This window comes from Erithacus rubecula (assembly GCF_903797595.1).
Source record: "Erithacus rubecula genome assembly, chromosome: 10".
NCBI classification, from domain to species: Eukaryota; Metazoa; Chordata; class Aves; order Passeriformes; family Muscicapidae; genus Erithacus; species Erithacus rubecula.
Window position 1 is genome coordinate 1,187,810 of NC_136662.1, and position 13,174 is coordinate 1,200,983.

Below are 13,174 nucleotides of genomic sequence, written 5' to 3' on the forward strand. Positions count from 1 at the left end.
CTTTTGGGTGTTGAGTACATGAAGTGTTTCTTCCCAACTAACTACTGTCCTGGCTTTAGCTTTGCACCTAAAATGCAATAAAATAAGTAATTTGTGAAGGGTTTGTTCTCTGAGTTAGGGTTTCAGCTGGGAAATAGGGGCAGCAAAAAATCTGGTTTCAGATTCAGAGCAAGATCAGTGGGAAATATCTGCACCAGGAGAGATTTGGGACCACCAGCACCAGCCCCAAAACCAGGCAGGCAAAACCCATGGTTTATTTCCTACTCCAGATGCTTCCAGCAATGTTCCCTGGAAGAGAACAGGGAAAACTTTACTTACAGAGAATATTCTGAAAATATCTCCCCTCCAGGCCAAGTGCTGAAAGCAGCAATCAGCTGCAAAACTGTGTCATAGAAAGAGAAAACCCAGAGAAAACTCCTCACCCAAAGCAGGTGAGAGTACCTTGGTCCTTCACAGATCTTTCCAACAACACCACCTTGTACCTGGGCACTGCCTGCACTTTAACAGCCTGCAGAGAAAATCAAATTAATTCAAAAGTCCACATGTGCTCAGAAATGGGGATGGATTTACAGCAGGGCAAGGGGGGATGGTATTGAATTGACAAAAGGGCAGGGATGGATGGGATATTGGGATGGAATTGTGCCAGGGAATTCCCTAGGAATTGTTCTGGGTGCCCAGGGAAGCTGTGGCTGTCACATCCCTGGAAGGCTCCAGGGCCAGGCTGGAACTGCCTGGGACAGTTTAAGGTGTCCCTGCCATGGCAGGGTGAGGCTGGGTGAGCTTTGAGCTCCTTCCCCTCCCAAACCAGTCTGTAAATCTATTAATTAACTCCTAAATGTCTGCATCTCCTCTGAGCAACCCTGGCCAACACCTTGACAGCCACCCCCAGCCTTTACCTCACACTTTATGGACATTTTGGGGGATATTTGGGGCACAAGGCTGAATGTCCCACCTCAGTGATGTCCTTGGCCATCCCCAGCCTTTACCTCACACTTTATGGACATTTTGGGGGATATTTGAGGCATGAGGATAAATCACCCACCTCAGCCATATCCTTGGGTGCCTCCAGGATTCACCTCACACTTTATCAGTATTTTGGGGATATTTGGGGCCCAGTGTCCCACCCGGGCGATGTCCCCGGGCCCGCAGCGCCGCTGGCTCCGGGCGCTGCCCAGCTCCTCCCTCAGGATCGGCTCCATCCCGCCACGAGCAGCGCCCGCCAGGCCCTGGGGACACAGCTCGGGTTCATGGAGGAAAAACCCCAAGTGCTGAGGGGTTTTTTGGAGGGGCAATCGAGACACACCCGGGCCGGGCTCGCTGGAAGTTTCGCCGCCCTCCATCGCCCTCAGCTGCGGGCGGGAGGCGGCGCCGGGAGCGGGGCCCGCCCGCCGCGATCCGACCCGCCTCCATCCCTCCCTATTCCCGCCTCCATCCCTCCCTATTCCCGCCTCCATCCCTCGTATTCCCGTCTCTATCCCCTAAATTCCCGATTCCCTTCCATACCCTCACATTCCCGCCTCCATCCCCTAAATTCCCGATCCGCCTCCGCCCCCTCACATTCCCGATCCGCCTCCATCTCTCTGTATTCCCGCCTCCATCCCTCCACATTCCCGTCTCCATCCCCTAAATTCCCGATCCGCCCCCATTCTTCCACATTCTTGATCCGCCTCCATCCCCCTTCGTTCCCGGCCTCCCTCCATCCCTCCACATTCCCGCCTCCATCCCCTTCATTCCCGATCCCGCCTTCATCCCCTCAGATTCCCGGTCTCTATCCCTCTGTATTCCTGTTCCCGCCTCCATCCCTCCACATTCCCGATCCCGCCTCCGTCCCCCTTCATTCTCGATCTTGCCTTCATCCCCTCACATTCCCCCCTCCATTCCCTCACATTCCCGCCTCCATTCCGCTTCATTCCCGCCTCCGTCCCCTCACATTTCCAATCCGCCTCCATCCCTCTTCACTCCCGTTCCCTGCCTTATTCCCTCTCCCATCCTCCATCCCTCCGTATTTCCCTTCTCCATCCCTCCACATTCCCCATCCCGCCTCCATCCCTCCTCATTCCTCGCCTCTGTCCCCTCACATTCCCGGCCCTCATCTCTCCGTGTTCCCGTTCCCCGCCTTCATCCCTCTCTATTCCCGTTCCCCATCTCCATCCCTCTCTATTCCCGTTATCCATCCCTCCACATTCCCGCTCCCATCTCTGTTCCCCTTCATTCCCGTTCTCCATCCCTCTCTATTCCCGTTCCCCATCCCCATCCCTCCATATCCCAGCACCTTCCACAGCTCCCTCGTTCTCTGGTCCCCATGTCCATTCCCTGCAGCTCCATCCATCCCTCGTTCCCTGTGGATCCCCACGTGTCCCCATGCCACCCTCAGTCTGTCCCCATGCTGGGACACTGCACATCACTCCAGCTCCAGTTTTTGGGACAGGGACCTTTTTTTGACCCTTTTTTTGGGCCAGCCTTCCATCCCTCTGCCTGCTCCTCTCTGGAAGCAAAACCCGCTCAGAAAAAGAAATGTTTTACCTTTTTTTTTTTGTTTATTTTCAAGGAAAAAAATAATAATAATCACATTTAAATTGCAACTCAGTTGGGTATTTCGTGTGGTTCTTATGTATAGAATGAATAAACTTTGTTCTGACGTGGGGGGGGATTTCTTTGTCACAACGCTCTGCATGGTAAATAATTGCATATTTGAGAGTCGGTGAAATGGGTGAGGGGGAGGATGGAGGAGAGACATTTATAAAAAACAGTATTTACAAAAATGATATCCACATAGTCGTACTCTAATCTATAAGGCAAGTAACATTTAAAATATGTTGTTTCATGATTATCTTCAACAAGTCAATACAACACATTCATATTACCAGTGGTCAAATACAAAGCTTCGCTGCAGTAGTCCCTGTGCAACAAACCTGTACGTCTTTTATAGGTTTTTTTTTAATTTTTTTTTTTCTCTGAGAACAGTAGGAAAGCAGCAAAGTTTTCATCACAGACTAAGCAGTACCTAGGCCATCGTAGACTAAAGGTATAATATATCTCATTGCACGTTTAGGCAGAAAAGGCCAGCCAGTCATTAACTTATTTAACTTAAATCTTAAAAATAGACCTGTGTATCTTCATCCACAAATATTTATAAACATTTTGTACACGAGGGAGTTTGTTAAACGGTCCAGGGTGATACCTGGGGGGATTGGATTCACTGCTGGGGTGTCACATCCTGAGCCCTCCTCCCACCAGCCCTGGGACCCTCCTGGCACATCCCAGCTCAATTCCTGGCTCAGAGCACCACACATCCCTGCTTGTTCCATGGATTTCAGGGATTTCACCAACCTCAGAGCTTTTGGGAGTGAAAAACCCCTTCCTGTATGAGGAACCAGCACTGAGACAGCACATCCACGATTCCCAAACACCTGGATGGACAAAACATCCCAAAGACCTCCCTGGGATCTGCTGCTCCACCACAAACCTCTGAAGATCCCCACCATCAATCTGTGATTCCCCAAACCACTGCCAGCACATCATCCCTCCTAAAGGGACAAAGTCCTGCAAATCTTCTCCTTGCTTTGCAGTGAAAGAAGAATTAAAATCCTGATTATCACAAAACCTCCCTGGTTCTACACGGATTCATTGCCTTGGGAAATAGTGAGGAAAAGAAGAACAGAGGAATTCTGGCTATGAAATGAATTCTTTGAGATGGTGTTTTCTAACCAGGGAAGTACAGTAGGATGATGTTACGTATTTTGGTCAAAATTAGGGGTTTTAACCAATATGTTTTTACATAAAAACAACAAAAGGGTAAGGAAAAAAAAGAAAGACTGACTCTCTCTTAGATAAATTAAAAATGTGTCACCTTTTCGGTGCACTCCAGCCATTTAAAAATGCCTCTGCTGGGAGAAAGAGGTGGTGACTTTTTTTTTATTTTATTTTATTTTTATGTTCCTGTTGGAGGAATTTTGGAGAGCAGCAGGGGGGCTGTCCCTTCCCTTCCCCACTCTGCCTGACTAAAAGGGAGAACATTCCAACAGAAACTTCCAGGCTTTTCCCACTTATGATTTAAAAATTAATAGATAAAACCTGAAAGGGCAGAGTGAAAATGAATTACACTGAAATACTGACAGCAAAACCAAGTAGATTTAAACAGGGCAGTGATATTTAAGAACAAATGCAGACACCAAACAAAAAGCTCATTATTTGGTGGTTTTCCCTATTATTAAGAGATCTCAGAATTATTGAGAAATGTTGTTAAAGTAGAAAACTGCTCTGCAGGGTCTCCTGTGAGGAGCACCAGGAGCTGGCTGAGAATTGTGACTGCAGAGCAGAAAGGTGGCAAGAAAACAACTTCCTGCTCCTGCCATGTAAGATTCCAGTCTGAAGATGTCCTTGGGGAAAAAACCTCTGCTCTGCCAGCAGGACCTTGACCCTGCAGGTGTGAGCTGCCAAATTCCCAGGGGAAAATTCCCTTTGGGAGAGGTGCTGAGGACAGAGCCTGAAGGGAAAGTCCATGGAAGGAACAGAGCTGTGCATGCATCCACATTTTTGTGATTGGAAATGATTTGATTTCTTTTTCCTTCTGTTTACTCAGATGGATCCTGGTGCTGCTGAGCTCAGGGGTGCCAGGGCTGAGACCCCTCTCCAACCTCACACTTGGAAAAATCTGAGGAAAATGCTGGGCTGGGAGAGCTGGGGGGACACTGGAGAGGAGAAGGATCCAGGGAGAGCTCAGAGCCCCTGGCAGGGCCTGGAGGGGCTGCAGGAGAGCTGGAGAGGGGCTGGGGACAAGGGATGGGGGACAGGCACAGGGAATGGATCCCCAGAGGGCAGGGATGGGATATTGGGCAGGAATTCCTGGCCCCTGCATCCCTGGAATTGTCCCAGGCCAGGCTGGACGGGTTTGGAGCATCCCTGGGACACTGGGAGGTGTCCCTGCCATGGCAGGGGTGGAACAGGATGATTTTTAAAATCCCTTCCTACCCAAACTAGTCTGGGATCTGTCTGAAACCAAAACCATTTCCCCTCCCTGCTGCCTCAGCTGCTCTCTCCCAGTGGGCAGCCAACTCCAAACAGAAATTCCCTGAAAACTCAGATTTCCCCAGCTAAAAGCCACAGAAGAGTGAAACCTGCAGAGCCTGAATGCCCTGAACACTGCAGGTCCCTCTCTGGAGCCAGGTGCTCTCAGCAAACTCCCAACAAACCCAAATTCCCTGGGGCACTCAGGAAACACTGTGCCAAAAAATGAGCAAGAACTGCGTGAAAAAAAACCCTGTTCCAGGTCTGAGGTCCCAGTGTCACAGGGTTGGTGTCACCTACCAGGGCTGGAGCTGGGACTGTGTCCCTGTGGTTCTGGGAGTGTTGGAACAGGACAAAATGTCCCAGACTGTTCCCATCTCTCTCCCCAGGCCATGAGGGCTGCATCCCAAAAAAAGTGACCTCTGTTTTGTTCACCAGCTCAAACAGGATGAGCTTGGGAGCTTTGGGTTATGGGTTTTTCTGTTTAAAAAGCACTCGAAAACCCAATGCTAATGTAAACACCTTTGTCTTTCAAATGAAATATAAAGTAAAATCTCTATGTTCTGGTAATATTTACATTATAAATCCATTTTTTTTCCCCAGGTCTATGCAGTAGTTCTCTTTTGGAAGGATGGGTTTGGAACAATTGTACACACCATAAAACTGATTCTTAGGGTTTCCCCTATATTTCTGTGTTAGAAAGGGGTGAGCTCCACACTTTATACAAATTTCCAGTTCAGGAGGAAAAATCATGGAGTGGAACACTGCACTCCCAAAATCTGTGAGGATGTGGGAAGCTGCAGGAGTGATTGTGCTTTTCCTTTCCTACTGCTGCCTTTTAACTCACACACAGCTCACCACACCTGAAACATCCCCACAATTCCTTCTTTTCTAAGATCTCTGTTCTCCCACACCAAGCACTTCCCAACACGCCCAGGCTCTTTTCCAATGCAAATGCACCACCCTAATCCTGGCAACACTCGTAAAACCCAAACTTTTTATCATCTTCCCCATCCCCAAAGCCCCAGCACCCTGCTCAGTGGATGCTCTGTGCTCCTCCTCAGTGCATCTGTGTTTCATCTCACAAGGATTCCTTCATTTTTCACTCCCACTATTGCCAAATTCTCCTGTTCAAAGAGCTCAGCCTGGCACTGTGAGTGCCACCAATGCTCTTGTGGCATTGCCAGGAGCAGGATGAGGCTGAGACCCAAAGGAATGAGCAGCACAGTGGGACAGGGAAAACACTGAGGGATAATATTCTGCTCCTCATTTTCCAATTTAGCACTTCCATGTGTTTTCCCATCTCTGCCAGGTAGCTGCTCCCAATGCTGACTGTTATCAACACCCCTGTGCTGCTCCTGCTCCCTGGGGAATTCATTTCCCACTGGTTTTCCACACACATTTTCCTGCCTGAGTGCTAAAACAGAGGAGCAGGTGTGGCTGCAATTCCTTAAAGCGTTTTTTAAACCCGTAGAGCTTCCAAAAATGGGGAGGGGGAAGGCAGAAAAAAGCCAGCAAAGCAACATAAAAACAAGCAAACATCTGGAGGCAGCTGGGAAAACACATCCTTGAACCCAAAATGACATTTTGTGCCATGGTGAGCTCAGAGTGAGCACCCAGCATCTTTGGGGTTGGACATTTGGAGTAAATACTCCTTGAAAAAAATGAGATTTTTCTTCCTGTGAGAGCATCCTAGGAACCTCCAGCTTCCCAGCAATATTTTTCTGGAGTTAAACCAGCTAAACCTGAAGGTTGAGCTTTTTATTGATTGCTGTGAGACGTACTAAGGACTGAAGGAAAATTAAATCAGCCTGTGGGCTCTACTGAACTCTCTTTTGCTGAGGCACCCCCTCCATAACAGCTACCAGTATCATATTTAAATTGTATATATTGACAAAATGCAATCTACCTCTGTAAGCATTGTGCCATTCAACAGTACTACTATTAGATTTATATACCACAGTTTAAATTACATCCATTTCATGAATGGTAAAATGCTAAAACTCAAGAGTCTAACTGCCAAAATACAGCCTTACTGGGATGAGTACAATTTACAAATACAATAATTACATTTTAAAACCATTAACAATGTTACATCTAGAAGTAAATACTGGAGGACTGGTCAAGACGGTGTTTTCCAAGGGAAAAAAAAAAAATGCTGAAAGTTGTTGACACTTCCAACAGAAATGTCCCGAGTGCAGGATTTAGTTCATTTTCCTTAAACTGTAATTAAAACCCGTTCCACACACACAGTCCTTGGGTATTTTCCATAGTATTTTCCATAGTCTTGCATAAGCTTCCATCAGTTATCTGCCAAATATTTACCTAGAAATGGGATCAGAAATCAGCTGGGGGGAAGGAGCTGCCCTGATTCCCAGGAGATTTTGCCCAACTCCACCAGCCCTGCAGCCCACGGGGAGATAATTGTTTTTCAGCAGTGAAAATGAGGAAAAATCCACGTGGAAAAATCCTCATTATTCTATGCAACAATGAGCACGAGGAAAAATCCATAAGGAAAAAATCCTCATTATTCTCTGCAGCAGTGAACAGGAGGAAAAATCCATGAGGAAAAAAATCCACGAGGAAAAATCCACAAGAAAAAATTCCTCGTTATTCTCTGCAGCAATAAACATGAGGAAAAATCCACAAGGAAAAGTCCTCGTTATTCTTATTATCTGCAAAAATGAACATGAGGAAAAATTTACAAGGAAAAATCCACGAGGAAATATCCACAAGCAAAAATCCTCGTTATGCTCTGCAGCAATAAACATGAGGAAAAAATCCACGAGGAGAAATCCACAAGGAAAAATCCTCCTTTTTCTCTGCAGCAAAGAACGGGAGGAAAAATCCAGAAGGAAAAAATCCACGAGGAAAAAATCCTCATTATTCTCTGCAGCAACGAGCACAAGGAAAAATCCACGAGGATAAGTCCTCGTTATTCTTATTATCTGCAGCAATGAACATGAGGAAAAAAATCCACGAGGAAAAATCCCCAAGGAAAAATCCTCGTTTTTCTCTGCAGCAATAAACATGAGGAAAAAATCCACGAGGAGAAATCCACAAGAAAAAAAAAAATCCTCGTTATTCTCTGCAGCAAAGAGCACGAGGAAAAATCCACAAGGAAAAAATCCACAAGAAAAAAAATCCTCATTATTCTCTGCAGCAACGAGCACAAAGAAAAATCCACAAGGAAAAAATCCACGAGGAAAAATTCTCGTTATTCTCTTCAGCAATGAACACGAGGAAAAAAATGCACGAGGAAAAATCCACAAGAAAAAAAAATCCTCGTTATTCTCTGCAGCAGTGAACATGAGGAAAAATCCACAAGGAAAAAATCCACGAGGAAAAATCCACGAGAAAAAATGCTCGTTATTCTCTTCAGCAATGAACACGAGGAAAAAAATCCACGAGGAAAAATCCACAGGGAAAAAATCCACGAGGAAAAACCCTCATTATTCTCTGCAGGAAGAGGCAAAAGCTCTTTCTGGAGATGCCCTGGGGATCCCAGCCCTCGCCTCCCGTGCAGGAACAGGAACGAGCCACGGAAGGCGAGGCTGGTGAGTGGCAGCAGGATTTATTGCAATGAACACATTGGTGCCCTGTGCGAGCTGGGGCAGCAATGCAGCACCAATGCAGCACCAATGCAGCACCAATGCATCCCCAGCACAGCCCCAGGGCCCGAAGGAGCCCGCCCCAGGCACCCACCTGCTGCAAACCTCTTCTTGATGAGGGAGAAGCGGTAGCCGGCCCCCACCAGCTCGATGTCGCAGCTGGACAGGGTGCTGCCCTCGCTGGTGAACTGCACGGCCAGCGGCGCCGGAGAGCTCGGACCCTCGGCCAGCTGGAACCGCGCCAGCAGCGACCCCACCCCTGCCGAGAGACCGGGGACAGAGTGAGGATACAGGGGACTGGGGTGTGACCCACCCCTGCGGAGAGACCGGGGACAGCGTGAGGATACAGGGGACAGGGGTGTGACCCACCCCTGCCGAGAGACCGGGGACAGCGTGAGGATACAGGGGACATGGGGTGTGACCCACCCCTGCGGAGAGACCGGGGACAGCGTGAGGATACAGGGGACTGGGGTGTGACCCACCCCTGCAGAGAGATCAGAGAGGTTGAGGATGGGGGGGACTGGGATGTGACCCACCCCTGCGGAGAGACCGGGGACAGCGTGAGCATGGGGGGGACAGGGGTGTGACCCACCCCTGCGGAGAGACCGGGGACAGCGTGAGGATAGAGGGGACATGGGGTGTTACTGGTACCTGGGGTCTGACCCCACCCCTACAGAGAGACCCCAAACAGAGCTGCTGAGAATGGAGGGGAACCTGGGGTGTGTCTGGTACCCACAAGAGTTTGGCAGGGTCTGACCCCACTCCTGCAGACAGACTCCAGAGAGAGCCTGGTGAGCACAGAGGGGAGCCTGGAGTGTCTCTGGTACCCACAAGGGGATGTGCCAAGAGATACGGTGGGGTCTGACCCCACACCTGCATAGAAACCCCAAACAGAGCTGGTGAGAATGAAGGGGAGCCTGGGGTGTATCTGGTACCTGGGGTCTGTCCCCACACCTGGAGAGAAACCCCAGAGAGAGTTTGGTGAGGATGGAGGAGAACCTGGGGTGTTTCTGGTACCCACAAAGGGATGTGCAAAGAGCCACAGTGGGGTCTGACCCCACTCCTGCACTGAAACCCCAAATAGAGCCTGGTGAGCACAGAGGGGAACCCAGAGCATTCCTGGTACCCACAAGGGGATGTGCAAAGAGCCACAACCCCACAGCATCCCAGGATGGGACAGAGCCAAACCAAACCCCCTCATCCTCATTTTCACACATCCCAGTGCCCGACTAAAACCTCAACAAAAACAACTTCTAATTAAAACTTTACTTCTGTTTAAAACTCTATACCAAAAACTATGGACTGAAAACCTCTGGTGGGAGACAGCAATCCTCCCAGCTGGGATGCAAGTGGGGCCTCAGCCTCCAAAATCTGGCAAACCAGCCCATCCCAGCCCAGGTGTGAATGCCCCTCGGGATGCCAAGGTGGTTGGCACAGCAGTGCTGGTGGCACACAGCCCTGCTTTTTAAGCTTTTTAATTTAAAATTAAACAGCTTTGTCCCCAGCAAGCCCCAGCAGGAATCTGAGTGTGCTGGCACCATCAGCAGGTCGGGGTCTGAGGGAGGGATTCTGAATTAAGGATGTGCATTTTTGCAGGATTACCTCCATTTTCTGACTTCTGGGAGATATCAGGGATCTTCCACAATATCCTTTGCTGTTCAGCATTCCTGTAAACACATGGAGAAGAACATTTCTGTAGGAATTGAGAAATTGCTGTGGAGTAATTTGAATTTTGCTAAAGGCTGAGGGAGAGGAGGGGGAAACTGCTTTGGTGCTGCTTTCTGGAGCAGCAATTCTGGGAGCTTGGAGTTGGGTTTCACAGTTCATGGGTGGATTTGATAATCATAGAAGGCTTTTCCAAGCAAAATAATTGTATGATTGTTATGAGGATTGCAGGTGAGCAGTGGGCAAGAGACATGGAAATGACAGCCATGCATCTTTCCATAGAATCCCAGACTGCTTTGGTTGGAAGGAACCTTAAAATTCATCCAACCCCACTCCTTGCCATAGGAAGGGACACTTCCCACTGCCCCAGTCTGCTCCAAGCATTGTCCAACCTAACCTTGGACATTCCAGGGATCCAGGGCAGCCACAACTGTGCTGTGACCCCTCTAAACCCTGCACAAAGCAGCCAAAACACCCCAAAAAAGGGCAGCCTGCACATATCCCTCAATCTCTGACCATTCCCTCCCAGGAATAACAAGAAAAATCGAATCATGAGATTAAACATTTCCTCCTCCAACAGAAACAAACCCCCTGCTGCAGCAAGATGGGAATTCCAGCATGCCTGGATGAACAACCCCTACTGTAGCTGTTTTTTAAGGTTTGCAGCCCTGAGTCCAGGTACTTCTGAACCCCAGATGCAGAGCCCTCAGCTGCTCACTAGCAAAAAACAAAAGGCTTGAGATCACTCAGCAAAGTTCCAAGGATAACTTTATTGTCCTTGAAGGGAGATGCTAGCAATGGTCTAATTATATCAGAAAACAAAACACTTCATATAGGTTTCCAAAAGATTGAGTTTCTAACCAATAAAAACTACAACTTACAAACTAACCAATTATCTTCAAACTCTAAGTGAAAAGTTACAATTAACTCGTGACTTTAAGAACCAATAGAAATCCTAAGAGATAAGGGGGTTTTCAGTAAGGGAGGGGGGAAATTTCGTTGGAAGGAATTTCTTTGTTTCGTGGGATGGCATCCCAGGGGTTCGCTGCAGGGAGTGAAACATCTTCCACACCCTTACCAGACAGCAGGAGGAAGCACAGCTTGGAGTTTGGTTACTCCTCCATCCACGGGGACGAGGAACTGGACGTTGTTGAGAGCCACGGGAGCGGTCATGGCCTCCGTGTTGTATTTGTAGTCGATGCGCAGGTCAGTGCTTGCAGGGTCACAGCGCCAGCTCACTGCAAGGTTTAATGGAGTAGACTGAATACCCTGGGCAGACACCTTCCAAAATGACAGAAAAAACATTTAGTTTCCGTAGGGCTGAAGGGGGAAATCCCGTTTTTTTTGTTTTTTTTTTTTTTTACATTCGCGGTTGGAGGGAAGAATTTGAACTCCCCCTTGGGTTTTAGAGTTGGGCTTAAAGCCAGACAAGGCAGTGCCACACAGAAGGGACAGTGGGACAAGAACCCCCAGCTCCACCATTTCCACCAGGGAAACAGCATTTTTTTAACCAGCACACTTTTTTTTTTTTTTTTTTTTTTTTTTTTTTTTTTTTTTTTTTTGGCAAGGTTTTATCTCATAAAAAAGCCCCTACCTGGTATTTGAGCATATCCACATTGTAATAGGTGGCTTGAGGTTTCTGTTCCGATACCTTCTTTAGGTGAGTCATCAGATTTGGCATGTTGACCCAGAACTCCTTGGAGTTGGAGTCACTCTGCACGTTGTCACTGCACAGAGGAGAATGAACCCCTTGGATAACCTGCCTGGGCACAGGGACTGCATCAATCCCACCTCCAGAGGAATTCTGACTCCCTCCCACACAGCTCAAACTTGTCCTGATCCTGCTGGGATGCAGAATCCCCCCAGTCCTGGGCTGATGCCCCAGTGTGGGCAGCAGGAAAAGGGGGATTCTGCTCCTCTGCCCCTCTCAGGTGAGACCCACCTGCAGAGCTGCCCCAGCCCTGGGACAACATCAGCAGCACCTGGAGAGAGCCCAGAGGAGACTGTGGGGCTGCTGCAGGGCTGGAACCCTCTGGAGCCAGGCTGGGAGAGCTGGAGAAGGATCCAGGGAGAGCTCAGAGCCCCTGGCAGGGCCTGGAGGGGCTGCAGGAGAGCTGGAGAGGGGCTGGGGACAAGGGATGGGGGGACAGGACACAGGGAATGGATCCCCAGAGAGCAGAGTTGGGTGGGATATTGGGCAGGAATTCCCAGAGCATCTGTGCTGCTCCTGGAATTATCCCAGGCCAGGCTGGACAACCTGGGACAGTGGGAGGTGTCCTTGCCCATAGAATAACCCTGATAATCCATCAACCCCAATCCACTGAGGGATTTTATCAAATATTTATGGTGGAATCTGCCTGGTGAAGGCAGGGCTGATCTTATATAGTTTGTACTACGTATTACATGTTTAGAAAATTTTCCCAATGCAATATAATTTTATTAAATGGTCCAGCCCTGACCCCATCCAATCCAAGAGTGCCAACATGTCACCCAATATGGATGACATGGAGAAGAAGGAGGAAAAGGTGTCCACCCCCCAAATTCTCCATCTTGGCCACGTGTCCCTTACCATAAACATTCCCAAAAGTCTATTTATCTACGTTCTAACAATCTAATTTACACTTCATTAATTTTGTTGACCTGTTTCCATTCTCTTCGTGCTGACAACATCCCCCAGGGGTGCCTGAGACACCAGGGTCTCACTCAGAGATCTTTGAGACCCTTGCCAGGGGGGTTTTGAGACCCTGGTCTCCCACAATTTAAAGATCCCACAATTCCATTCCCAAAACCCGACGCCCGCTCCCGAGGAAAACCCTTCAGGCCACTCACTCCTTCCAACAGCCCTTTCCCCTGTACCCTGCCTGGCCCTGGCACGCAGCAGAGGGGCAGGG

The 13,174-nt window shown here is 48.7% G+C and overlaps 1 protein-coding gene across 1 annotated transcript in view; it reads right to left on the minus strand.

Moving 5' to 3' along the window:
* Positions 1 to 6,693: 6,693 nt before the first annotated feature.
* The window catches only part of SGIP1 (SH3GL interacting endocytic adaptor 1), a 48,301-nt gene continuing 41,820 nt past the window's right edge, over positions 6,694 to 13,174 (minus strand). Inside the window, exons 17-21 of the mRNA XM_079314478.1 lie at positions 11,878 to 12,010; positions 11,362 to 11,564; positions 10,221 to 10,285; positions 8,713 to 8,877; positions 6,694 to 7,332 (exon numbers count right to left, since the gene is read on the minus strand). Of these exons, the coding sequence (XP_079170604.1) occupies positions 7,310 to 7,332; positions 8,713 to 8,877; positions 10,221 to 10,285; positions 11,362 to 11,564; positions 11,878 to 12,010 (589 nt within the window). The 3' untranslated portion in view covers positions 6,694 to 7,309. The remainder of the gene's footprint in view (positions 7,333 to 8,712; positions 8,878 to 10,220; positions 10,286 to 11,361; positions 11,565 to 11,877; positions 12,011 to 13,174) is intronic.